Raw genomic sequence first — 19,980 nt, 5'->3', positions numbered from 1 at the left:
TAATGGATTATCAACTGTATCTGGTCAAATTATATGCCAGATCAAGAAAAACATATTACAAACCTCTCTTGTTGAATATCTTATTAATGACCCTTGACCTTTTACCAACTCCACCCAATCAAATCATGTCATCCTCGCTAATCATCCTATGCATACATGAGCCACCAAGTTTTACTTTGAGAGATACATATTCTCAGGTATGAAATGACAGACGGACAGATATCCTAAAATTACGTCTACAACCTCCACCTTCGACTGTGGAGGCAGACGAGAGCTTGGTTCATACCTCGTTTTTAATGGTAGGGTCATTGCACTTAGCCAGCCTTGTTGCGAAGATCTGCACACCGTAGCTGGCGAAGACAAATATAAGAGCAAGAAGGAGAACAGAGACCAGGAAGATCTCTTTGAAGCTACGCAGAAGCTCGTAGAACAGCTTCCTCAGATGGGGCACCAGTGCGAATATGCGAAGTGGGCGACAGCATCGCAGTACGAGAAATACCTACAGAGGACAGATACAGTATTAAGAATAATTATTAATAAGTTCTTTTGATAAAGATTTTATATCTGTGAACTGCCACTTCAAAAACCTGCAATAAGTCACCCAAAATAAATTAAAAGTTTTTATTGAGCTTGATAAAACACATACTAAGCTTTAAAATGATATAGGTCATTGTCAAGATTGATCAACAATAACCCGCACAGGAGTTTGACTAAAAGAAGAAGAAATTCAGTGAAAGCTTAAAAAAAATAATGAGAAAACACAGTTTGAAGTTTCGGGTTCAATCAAGTGAATTTCCCAGCAGCCCACAAAATATGGTGCATTAACAATCCAAATCTTTCTGTTCCCCACTCCAACATTATTGCAAGAATAACTCAATTGTAGCATTACTAGGACAGTACTTGAACTGAATGATGATCCTAAGCACTGTTTGAAGACATTGAAGACAGCTGAGGGGATACCGGCGCTATACAAGAACCCATCATCATCATCATCTTCTCTTTCATTTCACTTTACAACAACAAATTTTAACAGTATGAGGAAGTGTTACTGTGTTACTCTATCAGATAAACTTATTTTCTAATTTTTATTTTTTGAACCCATAGAGGCAAGGGCAGACTATGCAATTCATTGTTATTCGAATTTCAGAGAAATTGTAATGACACTTGATATAAACGTTCCAACCAATAAAAATCTTAGTGATCAGTGTTCAGAATAGTGGTAGGACTTACTGAAATAAAAATTCAGTCAATTTCCTGCCTTCTTGTAGGAATAAAGGCAAATTTAAAGGACAAGTCCACCCCAACAAAAACTTGATTTGAATAAAAAGAGAAAAATTCAACAAGCATAACACTGAAAATTTCATCAAAATCGGATGTAAAATAAGAAAGTTATGACATTTCAAAGTTTCACTTCATTTCACAAAAACAGTTATATGAACGAGCCAGCTACATCCAAATGAGAGAGTCGATGATGTCATTCACTATTTCTTTTTTTTTATTGTTTGAAATATGAAATATTTTGATTTTCTCATTATTGTCATGTGAAATGAAGTTTCATTCCTCCCTGAACACGTGGAATTCCATTATTTTAACATTTTGTGCTTCAGGCAAGGAGGTCCCAATCGTCAAATTCGTAAAAATTGAAATATTGTATAATTCAAACAATAAAAAACAAAAGAAATAGTGAGTGACATCATCAACTCTCTCATTTGGATGTAACTGGCTCGTTCATATAACTATTTTGTTAAAAATAAGCGAAACTTTGAAATGTCATAACTTTCTTATTTTACATCCGATTTTGATGAAATCTTCAGCATTGTGCTTGTCTGATTTTTCTTTATTGATTCAAATCAACATTTTTCTGAGGTGGACTTGACCTTTAATTACAAAGTTTAATAGCTTCATCATCGGCTGCGACTTTTAAGCCGATTTGGACATTACTCTGACCGCAGGGCTTGCCGCTGAGTAAATTTATGATTTTATTATTCCTAACATTAGGCCGCGCTTCAAATACAATAATGTTACTTCTTGGAACTTTCATGCTTTTTAATGCAAAATGCGATTTATTGAAAAACTTGCATCGTATCGGATTGCATTGTGTGCACTGGGCTTAAAACATCCATAATTATGACAGGGCTTACGTGAGCTAAAGAGGCAGGCTGGACATTCTTGGGCATCCAACACAGAAAGATGAGACTGATCAGATAGATGAAAACATCCAAGAATCCTCCAACATCTCGTATCAGAGCTTTTGGTGTGAAGAACAGACCGTCAGCTAGAATCTAGTCCATAGAAGAAAAAGAAAGAAAAAATTAGTATTGCCCAGTATTTCAATATTGATACCAAACTGGTGCTTACTTTTACCCCTTAAAAAGTGCTGTGTAAATTAAGTCCCCATTTTCCGCTAACATAATTGTTCTCTTCTTTAGAAGTTATGCACCAACTTGATACAAAATTGAAGACAAAGGGACGTGTTCACCCTGATAATTAATTTGATTTTATAAAAACAGAAAAATAAAATAAATATTGGTGACAGTTTGAAAAAAAATCCAACAAAGAAGTATGATAATTAGGATTTTTATTTTATTTTTAACATCACAGACAAGCAGCTCCTCCATAATGTATTTTGTGTGATATGAATTAAATGAAAAAAAAACTTTAAAAATGCAAAGTGACTTCAGTTGTGCAAGGGTTATATATTGTCACATCTATCACCTTTTAAGATAAAACAATTCTTTTATGTTCAACTTAGAGAAAAATTAAGTTGTATTAAATGATATAAGGGGAGCTGCCCATAAATTATGTCAAAAATTAAAATCATTTACAATCCATAACTCTCTTACTCTTCAATGGATTTTGATCAAACCTTCTCCACTAATTTTCAAAAATTTGTCTGCTTTTATAATAATAATAATATATGTGATTTGCAATGTGCCAAATCCACTCGGCAGAATGCCCAATGCTCAGCCATGGCGTAATTTCCTTCAGCAAGAAACTGATCCACAGTGTGCTGCACTCAACCCAGGTGAGGTGGTTATTTATCAAAACCACCTTATCATCAAGAGGGGGGGATTCCCTTTAGTGTTTATTTGACCTTTGCATATTGAAAATCATGACTGCAAAAACCTGGTTAAAATTGAAAACTGAGACAGAGGCACTTTCAGTCCTGTTGCAAACGAATTGTTTTCACAATGTCTCCTCTATCAATATATTCTGTACGTCCTGGAATTTGAATGTATCTTTTGATATATGTTATAAACAGGAAACAAATTGGGAATGTCTTGAAATTAGAATCTATCGTTTAACCCCAAAAGAACTGGGATTGGCGAATCTTACAGGCTAACAAATAAATGAACAAAAGAAGACATACCTTCAAGATCATTTCTGATCCCATGAAAATGACAAAGATGTATTCTGCAATGAGCAGAACCTTGTGATCCATGACTCTGTTATCAGGACTCTCGTACATCATAGATATACAGGTCGCCGTGGTAACTACGATGGAACACCACGTCATGTATGTCACCATGGCAACAAAATCACTGAAAATGAAATCAATATTAGGCCTACATGTAATTTGTATTCCAGTACAACACAGATATTATTAGATACTACGATAAAGCTAATGAATAATCTAAAACATATCCATGCCAGTTGTAGTAACAAAATGAGGTCAAAAAAAGTTTGTTGTATAGTTTTTCTTCTAAAAACACTAAATGATTCTGTAAGAAAATGTGTAATTACCGAGAAATAAGTATTTTGGCATTTTGTTCAGATGCAATGTCTTTTTAAGCAATAATAATGCATTGTCCCACATGTACTTATCTATTGTTGGTGATATTCAGCGTGATCAATTTTTAAAGATGATATTCATGACCTCACAAGGTTTGGTTGTACGTGACTGTACCAGATCTACATCAATGGCAATATGGTGCCATTCAACCTCCTTGATTTCAAAGATTTTCTCAAAAAAATTGTCTATTTGAAAGATTTAAGTAAATAATTATCACTATGACAATCAATAACTATCATAGTATTATGGGGAGCAAACTCACTGGATCTCCTGATATCTCCTCTTGATGACCATTCCAGACTCATCAGTATGGGTTCTGAACAAAGAAAGAAAGAAAATGAGTCAAAGACACTGTGGGTCATCAAATAAGGCTCGGGAAAGGGGGGAAATAAAATCTTCTTTTTTTCTGAATTGTGTTATTTACCTACTTCAATAATGGCACTTTATATAAACCCAGTCACTTTTTGCTGCCACAGCCATTTTTTCTCAACTTTATAAGGAGTATATTGGACAAATGCCCCTTACACCTCAAAATACTTTTCCCAACCTAACATTAACATTCTCATGAAAGGTATTATATGACACCTAGAGAGATCCTTGGGATTTGATTGGGTGTTTGATATCGTTCATTCAGCCTGTTTTGCAATCAACCGTGCAATTTTGGATCCATTCATCGTGCAATTTTGGATCCATACAATTTTTCCATTGCACGCCCGCACCGAGACTGCAGCTGCAATCAACAGACTGAACTGGTATTGCATGAGCATGTATTGCATCGAAATTCATAAATTTCATATTACAAACACATCAATATTTAGGTGTCATATAAAACCAAATAATTATTTTTTTTTCATTCGTGCAATGGACAGAATACTTCATTGGACAGAATACTTCATTCGGTGAAGAGATGAAATAATGATCCATTCAACTTGGCTACGCCTCGTTGAATGGATCATTTCATCTTTCACCTCATGAAGTATTCTGTCCATTGCACTCATAAACATTCATTATTTGTATACTATACTATATTTTCTGTACCCAGCCAGATATAAAGGAGTACATGAGCAATGTGGCCCATCTGGGTCCTTTTTCATAAAGACTTGTCAAATTCACAATTACTATTAATATAATTAGCAACATTATTATCAGCCAATCAAAGTGATTCATTTCAGTAGTTTTTAACTGTTAGTGCAAATTGTTAATATAACAGGTGGGTGTTTCATAAAGCTGTTCGTAAGTTAAGAGCGACTATAAGAACGACTGGTGATCCTTTCTTGCGGTAAATGCAGATTGAACTGGCGCAGGTTTAGCGCGTAAGAAAGGTTCACCAGTCGTTCTTAAAGTCGCTCTTAACTTACGAACAGCTTCATGAAACGGCCCCCTGGTTTAATGAGAGAGCCCCTGGTATTTACTACCACTTCCTCCATTTCTTACTTGGGTATACACATAACAATATTCAAAGGGTAACTTCACAAAAATTGTCAATGCATTGATGCAGTAAATAGTAAATAGCTAAAATGATGATTACAGTCTTACGAAGTAAAACATATCCTGTAATTCATTGGAAATAATCATCGGATTGGCGTAATGAAATGAGAAGAAAACGACTACGCCTGGACCCCACCTTACAAAGAGTTACGATTGATCCGATCAATCACAACTATGGACGGCCAGCAACATCTATTATGCATGTTTGTTCAGAATATTTTCTATGATGTATATTCATGCATTCATTGTTTTCTTGAAAGTTCGCTGTGCTTCTCTTTGTTTTCAAAAGACATTGTGCAAATTTCCTGTAGAAAAAAATTATGACACTAATGGATTTCCACAGAGTTACAATTGATTGGATCAATAGTGACTCTTTGTAAGACGGGGTCCTGAACTTACAAGCAGAGATATCCATTCATTCATGTGATGTGTACAGTATAACAGGACAGCTTATCAATATATTTATAAAACAGTATATGATAGGTTCCAGGATGAGACAGGGACATAGAGAGGAAGAGTGATATGAGGTGAACTTACGCATTGTATCTCGCATAGACGATTCCCATACAGAATTTCCTGAGCTTGCTCTCCCGTCCGACAGCAAAGAGAGGCATATCAAAGTATGGATGGTTCTCTCTTAGATCCTCTTCTTTAGCATTCCTTTCAAATCATAAAATAAATCAAAATCAATAGATGGCAAGAACAAGATAAATTTCATTTACCTTGTACTCCTAATACTACTACAACTAATACTACTGCCACAATACTGCTGCTATATTTACTGAATGTAATAAATAAGCCATCCTCCTCCTGCTGCTGCTGCTGCCGCCGTCGCCGCCACCACCACCACCACCACTACTACTACAACTACTACTACTAGTACTACTACTATTACTACTACTACTACTACTACTACTTCTACTGCTACTACAACTACTACAACTACTACTACTGCTACTCCTACTACTACTTTTACTCATTCTACTTCTACTCCTACTACAATTTCTACTCCTATTACTACCGACTTGCTTTCCCTAAAAATGGGATGTCACTGTTACAAGTATTTCCAATGCTTTTTTTAGAAAGTAGGGGGTCGGCATATAGTGATCCTTCCCCATGAACGATGATGAACCACTGACTTTAATATACACCATCTCATAGCAGCACTGTCAAGAGGGACACACACACACACACCACCCAAACACTGCACCTAGCACACTGTATATAGTGCACTAAGATTACCACCACAGGATAACCACGTCACCTGAAGCAGTGGCAGCACCTGACACAGCACAACCCTCTCCAGGACAGCATGTACACTTCTGGGGAGAGTACTTCTTCAAGGTTCAAAGAGTGAGTGACTTACTAACCTCTTCTGTACAGCTTGCTGCTTCCTCTCTTGAATAACCTTGATGTTGAAGGATACATTCCTGTTGGCGATGTCACTGTTGTCTTTGATAGATTCCATGGGCTTGTGCCCCCGTATAGATCCCCTCAATGCCCTGTACCAGTAGAGTGGAAAACAATGGGACCCACATAAAGCAAATGCCTCAAAGTAATATATCGTAATGGGACAAGAACAAAACTTATGTCATGATACCATTGATACAGAAATTGGACCCACGTAAAACCTATGTCTAAAAGTCATATATCAAAATGGGACCAAGATTTAACCTGCGTTGCAATGTCTTATACCACTGATACAGATATTGGACCCATGTAAAACCTATGTCTGGAAGTCGTTTATCGTAAAGGGAACAGGATTTAACAGGATTTAAGATGCAATGTCTTATACCACTGATACAGAAATTTGACTCATGTAAAACCTATGTCTAAAAGTCATATATCAAAATGGGACCAGGATATAACCTACGTTGCAATGTCTTATACCGCTGATACAGAAATTGGACCCATGTAAATCCTATGTCTGGAAGACATTTATCGTAAAGGGAACAGGATTTAACCTATGTTGCAATGTCTTATACCACTAATATAGATATTGGACCCATGTAAAACCTTAATCTGGAAGTCATTTATAATAAAGGGAACAGGATTTTACCTATGTTGCAATGTCCACTGAAACAGAAATTGGAACCATGTATAAGTTGTCAGATATCAAAGCAGGACCAGGATAAAACCTATGTTGCAATGTCTTTGAAACAGATAATGGATCCACATAAAGCCAACATGTATGTCTCAATATTTGGATCTGAATGGGGCATTGTATCATAAACCTTTGAGATAAGAAGGGGACCCACACAACACATATGTTTTAATTCCATATACTGACAACAATGCATTGGGATTGAAATTAACCAAAATTCAATTTGAACCTATTGTGGCTTATGCAATTACTGCTATTTGTAATTATATAATTTTGTATCTATCCTGCTTACAAAAGATAAAAGGCATGGGCATCTTGGTACATTTCGATGTACTATAAGACAGAAATAGATTCTATAGAATTAAAGTAATTTCAATCAGTAACTGTAACTCTGTCTTTAATAAATATTACACCATTGCATTTCATAATCTAATAACAGTGAACCCAAGCTTTTTTCATTTGCACAATCAAGTAAACATATTCAGCTCTTTCAAAATATTGTGCATATTTTTCTTTTCTTTGCATGCTTCAATGTCATCATCACACTTGCCTATCTATCAACTTACACAATTTGAACATTCATAAACAAATTTGGAAATGATATAGAGTTCTAAAAAACATCTCCTTTGGGAACTTTTCAATTCCAGAATCCGATATTGGGGGTGAGAACTTTGTAATGGTCACCTTGAGACGGGGAAGATGGATCATATGCTGTAAAAAGGGGTATTTTCATAAATCCCAGGACTTGAGAATTCAATTCTGATACATATGTACTTACAGTTGTACCTGTCCAGTAATATTCAGATAAAATGTTAATAGTTAGTAAGGTCCGAGGGATATGAATCATGGGCAATGCTTTCCAAGGTACGGTATTAAAAAACAAGGGTTAAAAGCTGGGTTTTTCGATTCCATTTATGATTTTGTTAATTCTGGTTTAGTAAGGACTATATATAATGAGGCCTGATCAAGTTGATTGTCGGAAAGCCAATTCTAAACTACTGCGTTTTCAACATTTCACAGATATTTCATGCAGATTGGGAGTCTGCTTTACTGACCCCATGTAAAAAATACACTTGCTGCACAACAACTCCTTACCATGACTCATTATTATCTAAATTCAATTACATAATTCATTACTATACTAAAATAATAATATAATTTATCTATGTTCATAAATATTTATGTATTGTAGCAAAATGCTTTTGGGTAATAAATTCTTGGTCACTTGAAGTTCAATTAAATAGGATCTAAAGTTACCAAAGACAGCCTCTGTAATACTTCGTCAAGCATAAATCATAATTTATTCCCATACAAAATATTGAAGTACTTAATATTACTGAATATCTACAAAAAGGATGAAATATTTTACCAAACAAATAGTCGAATACTAATTTATCATTACTTATAGCATGCATTTTTTTAAATTACCATATTTGTATTAATTCTAAGGGAGAAAATGTTGTTTGCTGCTTTTTAATCATATTCTTAACAAACAACTTTGAAAAACTAATGATAGCATAATAAAGATGTTTAATAACTAACACCAACCTATAATTAAGTCTACTATATTTTATTGAATATTGAAAACAGGGGAGGGTTTCATGTCAGTGATTTTCACTGACTACTTAGCTTTCAGCCAATCAGATGCAAGGACTTCAGTAGCTTATAACACCCGTCAGTGAACATCAATGACTCGTGAAACCCTCCCCGGAAGGCTGAGGGGGTGGGTGAAATGAATCACATCATATTGCTCGGATGAATGAAAATGATGAACAGCTATGATAGATAGGATCAAGCGTGATACTGTTATAGAGGAATGTGAGATGATATATATACAAGCCAGTTTGTAAACAACATTAGTCAGAGAAAAAAAACAACACCTCACCGTGTCATCGAATTAGAATCAATGCCGTATCAGAGGTTGTTGGCTGGATTTTAATATTTTTTGCAATACTATAAACTGACAAATTTCACAGAATTTGGGAAAAATACAAAATTCATGAAATTTCAAATAAAACATCATTTTCAGGCCAAAAACATTTTATGGCGAACACGCACCGTGACAATCGTGAAAATAAAAATAAAAATTAACCATCAATGGTGCATCGTGGAAAGTCTGCCGATCAAACCAACATAATATATTCTGTGTGTAAGCACGTACAAGCTTATTTGAATGCCTGTACATGTATCATGTAGGAACTTGTGATTATATATGACTTAATGCTGAATATTTTGTTGTACTAGTAGGGTAATAAGTAGTTGGCTTACATCACTTGTTGCTATTTACAGTAAAGCAAGCTTTGGGGTTATCAAGAACCTCTTAAATATATCCCCGAAATATAATTATGTTGGTAAATAGGGCTCTTGAACCTTGTAGGCCAAGTCCATTTGGGAATAATAGACAATTGAACTATCATGGCAAAATAGCACAGTACATGTAAATGTACCACACAGTCGCCAAATTGCAGATAAATTATAAAATTCTTTTTTTCTTTCAAAATATGAATATTACAAAGTGGCCCATGATTACAAACTGGCTTTTTGATATTTTAGAATAATGAATGATGTTGAAATCTACAAGAGCATGAACACTAAAATCAATGCAAAGTGTTTATACAAAAAAAAACAATAGTATTTTGTTATGATTATTTTATGTAGAAGTAGTCAAGCTTGAATGAATACAGTACTGTAATCTAAATGTAAACATGGACGATTTAAAACTTTTTTTTGATGGAGGTAAATACCAAATGTTTGTATTGCTTTATGTCAAAAATATTAATACCTGTGCAGAAAAAGATTTTGTGGATTTTTCAAAATCATTTTTGTCTTTCGATATTCCTTCTGACAATTAAGCAAGCATAACTTAAAAAAAAAAAAAAAATATATATATATATATACATATTTATCTTTGATGAACTTTGAATTCCAGTGTGATATGGGTAGTATTTCACAAAGCATTTAGTCAGTGACATTCACTGACTAATTTACTCTGAGCCAATCAAATGCAAGGATTTCAGTAGCTTATAACAAATTGTTAGTGAATATCACTGACAATTTGTTTACTGAAACTCTCCCAAGGACTCACAAGATTGTTTTGAATTTGTGGTCCAAAACTATATAGTTCATGCAGATACATACATGTACATTTGATCTGATCAATTTTTCATTATTTAATTCAATTAATTACGCCAAATGATGAATGAAGGTATGATTAAAAGATCACTAAATCTTTGGTTACATAGGCTCTATTGAAAAATTAAATGAAAAGAAAATAAAATCAGCATATATATACAGAATGCACTGTAACATGAACCGACTTCTGGAAGAAGCAGCAGCAAAATGTATAAGCCAATATTCATGCGTTAAGCTTTTTCTGAAAATTTATTTTTCTTTCTTTTAAATATTTCTTGAGTCAATGAATTTGTGATTTTGAAATAAAGGGATAAATTAGCAAGGTTCAGAACCTAGTTTTCCGGTTAACTCAATCTATAACTACTACTCTTAAATGAAAAAAATACTTTAAATATGTAACATTAGCATTTCCACTTTTTGATTGGTTGCAACCAAAATGTAAAATGACTACATGTTTGTGGAAATTTCCCATGTTATAAATAATGTTTATATAAACAGAAGAATCAGATATGGATTTAAATTTTGATATTTTGATTTCGTACTTTAATCAAACAATGACTTTTGAAGGACTCACATAGAAATTATAGAAACCCTGCAAAAACATTAGCTCATACAGTAACACATTTCATGCAGTGATCTAACATTTGCTCCTCAAACAATTGCTTCGTCTTGCTTTTCCTATCCTCTGACAAAGAGTTGGTGATAGGGTCAAATCTGGCTGTCCTCTAGAAGTGTCTGTCACTGTTCAAGCTTATGACTACACTGAATGAACAGGTATATCAGATCACTTTCATGGTATGGATGGTAAAAAATGAAAATATATCTTAGGTTTTAGTGACTGATTTTTGCGAGGTTACCTGAACAGGATCCTAACTAATATAAGAAGTATTTGCAGATTTTTTTTTTTTTGGGGGGGGTCTTCTTTTGGGGGGGACAAGAGGAGGGGTATGAAACAACTTCTCAAGCATGGAATGGGCACTAATTTCAGGATAAAATTTTTCAAAGCTTTCTGATACCTAATACAAACAAAAAATAAGGCACAGGATCATTACATGAATCCTGTGTTTAAAAAATACCCCACCAGCTTATAACACAGGAACCCCATTGCCCTGCGTGTTATGTCAATGGGAGGTCAGGTGGGGAATCTGAAACCCCAATTTCAGATTTTGGGAGAGCTTCAATTCTCTCGTTTAAACTGGGGTGGGGTCATTTGACTGCTGATAAGGCCTTGCATGTAAGTCAATGGGAACTCAAGTGGGGGTATCGACACCCCATTTTCAGTTTTTGGGGAAAGTTAAGTTTTTCTCGTTTAAACTGGGGTGGGGTCGACTTCAGCTGCTGATAAGAGCTGAACAAACACCGCGCTGGAAACCGCAACATCTCTCTCTCCCTCTGCCTGGCCGTATGAAGGTCACTTCTCCTTGGGGGGAAGGTGGATTATCTGGGAGAGTGTGTGGTTGTTTACTTAAGGATTACCATTCCTGCTGATATCGGGGATGGGGGGGAGCAGTGAGAGAAGCTTGGAATTTGAAATTGGGGTGTCAGAGGAGATCTGTTTTTAAACACAAATTTTCGTAATGATATCATCAAAGGTTGAATCAAATTTTCAAAGAGAATCAAGGAATAGAAAAAAACAACCAAGTCCATTGTCACTAGACTTGTGTCAAATTTAAATCTTAGATGATACTCTATCATAATTCACAAAATTGAGCCTTTAAAAGTTTAATATTAAAGAGAGGATTAGGATTTGAGTCAGGGTTGTGGTTAGGTTATATACCTGGCTAATGCACAGGGTCCTCTTTCACAAAGACTTCCTATAAAAAACATTTCTATAACAAGTTTACTATCAGCCAATCAGATTGATGGAATTCAGTGGCTTTATACTGTTGCTGCTAATTTGTTAGTCTTACAAGATTCATACCATTGGTCAAAGAGTTTCGTTAGAAGCAAATGTTAGGAGAGCAAACATAATGAAATACTTTTTCATGCACAGAGACAGTCATGCTTACACAAGGCTATCAATCTACGGGACGAACCACACGTCATGCGAAGAAAAACCCCGATCCTGATCGGAGCGAGGTCGTGATATCATGCATCACCAGTGTGCAGGTGACCCGTGTCAAAGGTCACGGATAGAACATCGAAAAACAGCACGGACAGCCCGAGGCAACCAATGGAAGGTTTATAGGAAGAAGGGGATAACTACTTGGTAGAATACCGCAAGCGCCTATCACGGCTCCCGTATTCACTCAGCATTCGGCCTCGTACGCCGACTGCGCTGAAACCGAGGCTGACCACCCGCTGGTGAGCAGAGTCCCTGTAGTGAGAAACAAACAAAACTCGGATTATTCTACTTATCTGGGGCCCGTAACACAAAGCTTAGCAATGATCATAGAACATTTTTCTACGATTGATTGCATAGACTACAATGTACAATCGATCGTGAAAATCAAGCATACGATTAATCGCCAAGCTTTGTGTCACGGGACCCTGATGTTGCAATAGAACATTTTTTCCTTAAGACAGCAGATACCATGGCGATACACTCAGAGTCGCCAACGTGATAAAAAAATATTTCAGTGTTTTAAAAGCTGAAAATCAGTCTTTGAAAAGAAATACCGTAGGACAAGACATAACTATAAAACTGAAACTTTAGAAATCAGTATTTTGCAAATCAAACCATCATTATATTTCTCATTTTTCAGTAGGCTACTCATTACTGAAAATAAGTACCACTGAAAATTTCAGCTGGTGTTGATGTATGGCTTATTACTACATCAGCTACAGCACCAAACTTGAAAAGAGGCAAGTTTGGAGTATCATAAGAGGTTGGAGAGGTTAATGGGCTAATTCAATTTCTTAGCACCAACACCAAACTTGAAATTGTCCATAGCGTAGTGTTTACCCTTGGTGCTTGCCTTACCACAAAATTTACACCAATCTTCTTCCCTAGGTTTTTTTTTTTCAAGCATATTGCTTACTCGCCAAAACAGTTAAGTGTAATCAGTGTTAAATGCTTACCAGACAATACAATCAACACCAATTTTCTTCTGTAGGTTTTCTTGTATCATTTCAGGGTGTTGTGTAAAACACCTATCTAGCAATACATTTAAATGTAATCAGTGTAAGGTGCTTACCTGAGAATGCAATCAACACTATATTTCTTCTACAGTTTTCCTTATATCACTTCAAGGTATTGCGTAAAGCACTTATCTAGCAATACATTCAGTGTAAGGTCTTTACCTGACAATGCAATTAACACCGGTCTTCTTCTGAAGTTTTCCTTGTATCTGTGTGGTAAACGCCGGTAGTCGTCTGCTCATCAGGTACAGGGGCGAGGTCGGGCAGGCGTAGGTGGCCGGGGGTAGGGCCAGCGCTAGGGTACCACTGCTCTCTCTGTTGGCAGATCTCTTCAGCAAGCGTTCCATGTCCGTGCCAGTCTCTACAAACTGTCTTATGAAGCTATCTCTGTATGTATCATCCAAAAGAAATAATAATAAACATTTATTACATAGCGCATTATAACGTCTCTACAGAGATGAGATTCCAAAGGACTTAGATATTATTGCCACGCTTTAGAAAGAGGGAAAGGAATCAAGAAAAAAATGATTAGATAATGAAGATCTTAACTCAGGACTGAAATTTCTCCAAGGCCAACAAATCTATATCATTTGGGTGTCATCAGGCAAAAAAAAATATCTGGCCCTTCAGGCTGGATGAGCTAAAAAAAAAACCTTTTTACACATAGTGCCTATGCAGGGACACTGCAAATGCATGGTGTTTAGGGACTGATGTGATTATGTGAAAATCACACATAAAGCATGATACAATTTAGACTTAAAGGTCAAGTCCACCTCAGAAAAATGTTAATTTCAATCAATAGAGAAAAATCAGACAAGCACAATGCTGAAAATTTCATCAAAATCGGATGTAAAATAAGAAAGTTATGACATTTCAAAGTTTCGCTTATTTTTAACAAAATAATTATATGAACGAGCCAGTTACATCCAAATGAGAGAGTCGATGATGTCACTCACTCACTATTTCTTTTGTTTTTTATTGTTTGAATTATACAATATTTCAATTTTTACGAATTTGACGATTAGGACCTCCTTGCCTGAAGCACAAAATGTTAAAATAATGGAATTCCACGTGTTCAGGGAGGAATGAAACTTCATTTCACATGACAATGACGAAAAAATAAAAATATTTCATATAATAAAATACAAAAGAAATAGTGAGTGATGTCATCAGTTCCTCATTTGCATACCAACCGAGATGTGCATATAACTGTTTTGTGAAATGAAGCGAAACTTTAAAATGCCATAACTTTCTTATTTTACATCCGATTTTGATGAAATTTTCAGTGTTATGCTTGTTGAATTTTTCTCTTTTATTTCAAATCAAGTTTGTGTGGGGTGGACTTGTCCTTTAAGGAATATAGCAACGTCGATCTGCCACTGCACAGTAGCTGCTGGGACAACGATAACAATAAAAATATAGATTTTTAAGAGCTTTTTCAAAACATGTTGATTTCGGGTTTGACATTGAATACCTCCAAAGCATTTCTTGATTACTTAAACGGAGGTGCCTTCTGCCGACATACATGGTGTTGTGTGAAAAATAAGACCTATTCTACATGAATGAATAGATTTAATACTCACCGTATCTTTGGTAATGTAAATTCTGATGGAATCTTGGAAAGCATGATCATCTGAGGCTTATCACTGCAAGAAAAAACAAACAAGTAAACTACGGAAATCTATGTTTTGACATTTCAACTATCTTAAGTTTATAATTATCAATCCCAGACAGTTAAAGAAAGATTCAAAGTATCAAATAAGCTGATAAAAAGAACTTCTACTTTAAGTGATGGATGTCACAAATGTCTATCCATATTTAATTCAAACCAGGGGGCTGTTTCATACAGCTGTTTGTAAGTTAAGAGCAACTTTAATTACGATTTGTGATCTTTTATTGTGGTAAATGGTATACACCAAAATGTTCATCAGTTGTTTTTAAAGTCTCCCTTGACTTAATGAAACACCCCCCGGCCCTTATTCTGAAGTCGGGTTTAACGTAGACCATGTTCTAACTACATGCTAAAATTATGGGAAGCCAAAAATGTCAATATTTTGTTTACACTGTATCTTTCTTATGTTCACTGTGGTTTTGTGTAATTCTTGAAGGGAGAAGACACTATCTTAATTTACCCTTCCCAGGCAGTTAAGAATGATTTGAGAGCCAAATGAGCTGCTACATTGAACCTTATCATTAGAGATTTATGCTACATCTGGCTTTCCATAGTTAAACTACAACTTTAAACCAGAGTTTAATCTAAACCCGACTTTAGAATACGGGCCCCAGAGTTTAAATCAAACTTGAGTTCAGGGGGACGTTTCATCAACATTTTTGTCCGACAAGTTTTCAAGTCTGACAACTTTCCTTGATTATGATTGGCTGAGAGGCACTGTTACCTTAGTAACTGTCGGTTAAAACAGGACTTGTCGGATAAAATGTCTGACAAGTCCTTCCATGAAACGCTCCCCAGAACACATGCCAATAACTTCAACTTACGGGAACTTTTGGAAGACCCTGAGCCTCCGCGGTAGGACCTTGTCTGCCGTCTTCTGTTCTGACGCTTTCATCTGCTTGATTCCTTTGAAGTCTTCTCCCAGCTCCAAGTTGTCCAAGATGACAGCAACGAACAAACTGAGCACAATCTAGAGTTAGGAGTGTAAACAAGATCTTGATCAAAATTGTTCTCTACAGTTGCATGTATAATAGTAATAATGATAGCAGGGATTCTTTTTTTGGGGGGGGGGGTGGGGGGGGCTAGTTTTGAGTTCACCAGCCCAACTTTGCTTCATTAAATTACATTTTACTTTGGACCCTATAGGAATTTCAGGGCCTCTTTTATTAATTTTCCACAGCTCTGCAGGGTTTTTCGAGGCAAATTTGTCAGTTTGTAATTTTTCCCTGCAATAAACTGACTTTTGTAAAGCACATTGTCAATTAAGACTGCTCTATACACTTTACATAGTATATTTTTTATACTAATTTTTTTCTCAATAATCAGGTGTAATCCTTTCATGTTTCAATTATTTTCTCTGAGAGTGATTTCATACTGGTTTCAATATTTAAAGTTTATATCAATTTCATTACATTGATCGCCTTGTTCTAAATCTTTTAAAGTTTGTGTACATAACTTCAACGTTAGAGAAATCTTGATCTTATATTTTAAATGTTGACAACCATAATTCACAGTGAATATACTTTCATTTGAAGTTTAAGAATCTTTTAGTTTTTATAGAGGAAATATAACAATGATTCAAGAGTGGTGAAACTTCAGTGCAAAGCAAATTTCTTCATATTCAAAATTAATCCAACATTAATCCAAAATCCATAAAACACTTTATGAATTTATAAATTGATGCTCAGAATTGCATCCTACATAAACATGTATTTAATTTGTATTATATAACCACTGAAATCACATTTTTCCTTTAATAACACTGAAAATATAATACTTTTAATGGCTACTGCTGAATTAAAAAAAAAATTGAAAAATATTGTATTACCTTTCAAGTCCAAAATGATAACCAAAATTGTAAGAAATAAGCATTTAGCCCAAAACAACAAAATCACACAAAACACCCACAATCTGCATGCATTATGAACAATGTAATCAGTCACAAATCATGCTCCGTTCATTTGATAAAGAGAGTGCGAAAGTCCACTGATTGCACCCAACATGTTTAAAAGGCAGTGCCAACGAGACAATAGGGAGTTTTCGCAACTACTTTGCAGACACTTCCTGGAACGTAGATAATCTTTTGTCAAAAGCCCTTCATGACTAAACAGCCTTTGTCGAATATTGGTGAATCAAACAGCAGGGTAGTCCCGGGGAGCGTTTCATTTTGTCAGATCTGACAACTGTCCTTTATTTCAATTGGCTGAGAAGCACTGTTACCATGGTAACTGTCGGATGAAACAGGACTTGCCGGATAAAACGTCTGAAAAGTTCTTTCATGAAATGCTCCCCTGGGGGGCGTTTCATCAACATTTTTGTCCAACAAGTTGTCAGATCTGACAACTTTACTGGATTTTGATTGGCTGAGAAGCACTGTTACAATGGTAACTTTCGGATAAAACAGGACTTGCTGGATAAAACGTCTGAAAAGTTCTTTCATGAAATGCTCCCCTGAACTCTGGACAAACGATATATTTGCGATTTTTCGTCAGCCCCGAATCTTTGACGACCTGCTGTCCTTGTTATACCAACTTTTGACAAAGACCTGTCAGCTGTTTATTGTGATTTGACGAACATTTTCAATAGATTTACTATGTTGTAGAATCCATCTCTGTTGCAATTGCGAAAGCTCCCTAATAAATCAAATCACAGCTAAGTGTTTAAAATGATAGGTTGGAGTAGAAACCACTACACTGCAAATGCCCCCGATAATCATATCAATTCTCAACATGCTGTAGCAATGTAATATAGTACCACGGAAAATACTTGTAAGTCTAATAGAAGTGTACAATCAAACACCGCAATGACATTTTTGTCATCTAGGATAAGCAATGTGTTTTCAACTTAAGTTTCAGTGGCAAATCCCAGGGTTAGGTTTTCCAAATTTGTACCATCAATTGCCATTTTGATTTTTTTTTAAATTCATTAAAATCTTCTGAAAAATTACTTATTGTAAAAAAAAGAAAAAAAATCGGTTACTGTCCCTTTCCATCCAGGGAAAATGTTTTTGTTTTAAATTTCTTTTCAGGAGCTCACAAGCCAAAATTTGCTGCTGTAAATTGTATCAAAGTTTACATTAGACCCTTGAGGGGCTCTTTTTATATTTATTTCATGGGCTTTTTAGGCCATTTCTGCTGCAAATCCTCCCCCCCAGCCCAGAGTATTTTCCCCCATTTCAATCTGTTGAGCATTTATAAGCAGTACACATTTATTTCAACAAGAGACAGAACATGCGCATGCAGTGCCAAATAGACATACATGTACCAACACTAAACAGCATATATCATAATATCAGAATAATACAGAAAATACACATACATGTTAACAGATAACAGTCATCAGATTAAGCCTGGGCCTTGTTTCATAAAGCATGACATCAATAGGAAATGTAATTTAGCTGTATTTAGCCAATTAAATTGTACCATTTCAGTAGCTTACAACAGTGGATTCTAACTTCCCATTGATAACACAAGTTTGTGAAACAGGACCCCTGTCTAGCTTTTTCCTAACACAGGACATGAAACACACATTACAGTGTAATTGACAAAAAATGATACCAAACACAATAACAATATCCACACAAACTCTAGTATGATGCTGAATAAATTAAGGTAATAAAAGTTTGTGAAAGAGACAACTCTTTCTATGAGGCTTAAAAGAAAAAAATCTAAACAGATAAACTCAAGAAAATGATATTAGATATTCAAATTTAAGATCTCACACAATTATTATCTTTAAATAAAGAAAAAAATACATAAATTGAAAAGCAGCAACTAGACATGTAGCAAATTTTACAGTTAATTTGTGAAGCATATGATTTACATTTACACTAATTACAATCTACTATGGCTTCCAAAATGTGATCATTGTATATTGTTTTCAGTGAAATATATGTTTTCAGTGAAATATATATTTTCTTTTTATATAGGAACTGAATATTATATTCATCATTGGAGTTAACATGTAGTAAAGTGAGCTGGCAGCAACAGAAGAATTGAAGAAATTAGAATGCAAGATTGCGTCCAGTTCTGCGAAAAAGGTTTTGGAAGAAGGGGATGCTTTCATGCCTGTCTCTCCAATTCCTGGCTGTCATGCAGTAATTCCTTAACATTCAGTTGAATTTCATTCTATTGCAGAAATTAAAATGTCTCCATGGTTCGAAATATAACCTACATCATTATCTGATAAAGGGGAATATGATAAATTTGCATCAATAGTGTACTAGTGTCCCATATGTTTTCATTTTTAAGTGTACTGTTAACAGAAGAATGTACTAAAAAATTAGAAGACCTTTTTTTATTAACACCTTCGATAAAATAAAATGTGTATTTTATTGCTGTATATTCTGAAAAAGTATGGACAAATTTTGCACCCAAAATGTAGTTCACTCTTTCTATCGATTTAAGTTAACATGATAATCAAACCTGTTACCTACTGTACATGTCCCATTGATATTTGATTTTTAAAATTTTATAAACCATTCACAATAAAACAATGACACAAATTGAAACAAAAATGGTGAACATAGTATTTGTATAAATCCAAACCAACATGAAAACAACAGTGTACCTAATAAAATATGCAACTCTAAATCCACTGCATATGTGACACAGAAACTGTAAACATTTCAAAACTGGTATATTGATACGAATTTACGAAAATCATATTTGTGCAAGATTTTGCTGTAAAATATCACTTCACTGCAAACAG

The 19,980-nt window shown here is 35.0% G+C and overlaps 1 protein-coding gene across 1 annotated transcript in view; it reads right to left on the bottom strand.

Moving 5' to 3' along the window:
• Positions 1–19,980, bottom strand: part of LOC121429575 (sodium leak channel non-selective protein-like) — a 64,031-nt gene that overhangs the window by 21,341 nt on the left and 22,710 nt on the right. Inside the window, exons 14-23 of the mRNA XM_041626669.1 lie at positions 16,095–16,240; positions 15,182–15,244; positions 13,761–13,985; positions 12,736–12,834; positions 6,652–6,783; positions 5,819–5,941; positions 4,056–4,109; positions 3,371–3,542; positions 2,142–2,282; positions 287–499 (exon numbers count right to left, since the gene is read on the bottom strand). Coding sequence (XP_041482603.1) covers positions 287–499; positions 2,142–2,282; positions 3,371–3,542; positions 4,056–4,109; positions 5,819–5,941; positions 6,652–6,783; positions 12,736–12,834; positions 13,761–13,985; positions 15,182–15,244; positions 16,095–16,240 — 1,368 coding nt within the window. The remainder of the gene's footprint in view (positions 1–286; positions 500–2,141; positions 2,283–3,370; positions 3,543–4,055; positions 4,110–5,818; positions 5,942–6,651; positions 6,784–12,735; positions 12,835–13,760; positions 13,986–15,181; positions 15,245–16,094; positions 16,241–19,980) is intronic.

The sequence above is a fragment of the Lytechinus variegatus genome, chromosome 16, assembly GCF_018143015.1.
Source record: "Lytechinus variegatus isolate NC3 chromosome 16, Lvar_3.0, whole genome shotgun sequence".
Taxonomy (NCBI): Eukaryota; Metazoa; Echinodermata; class Echinoidea; order Temnopleuroida; family Toxopneustidae; genus Lytechinus; species Lytechinus variegatus.
Note: the sequence above shows the minus strand (reverse complement) of the source record. Positions and strands in the feature narration are given on the sequence as shown.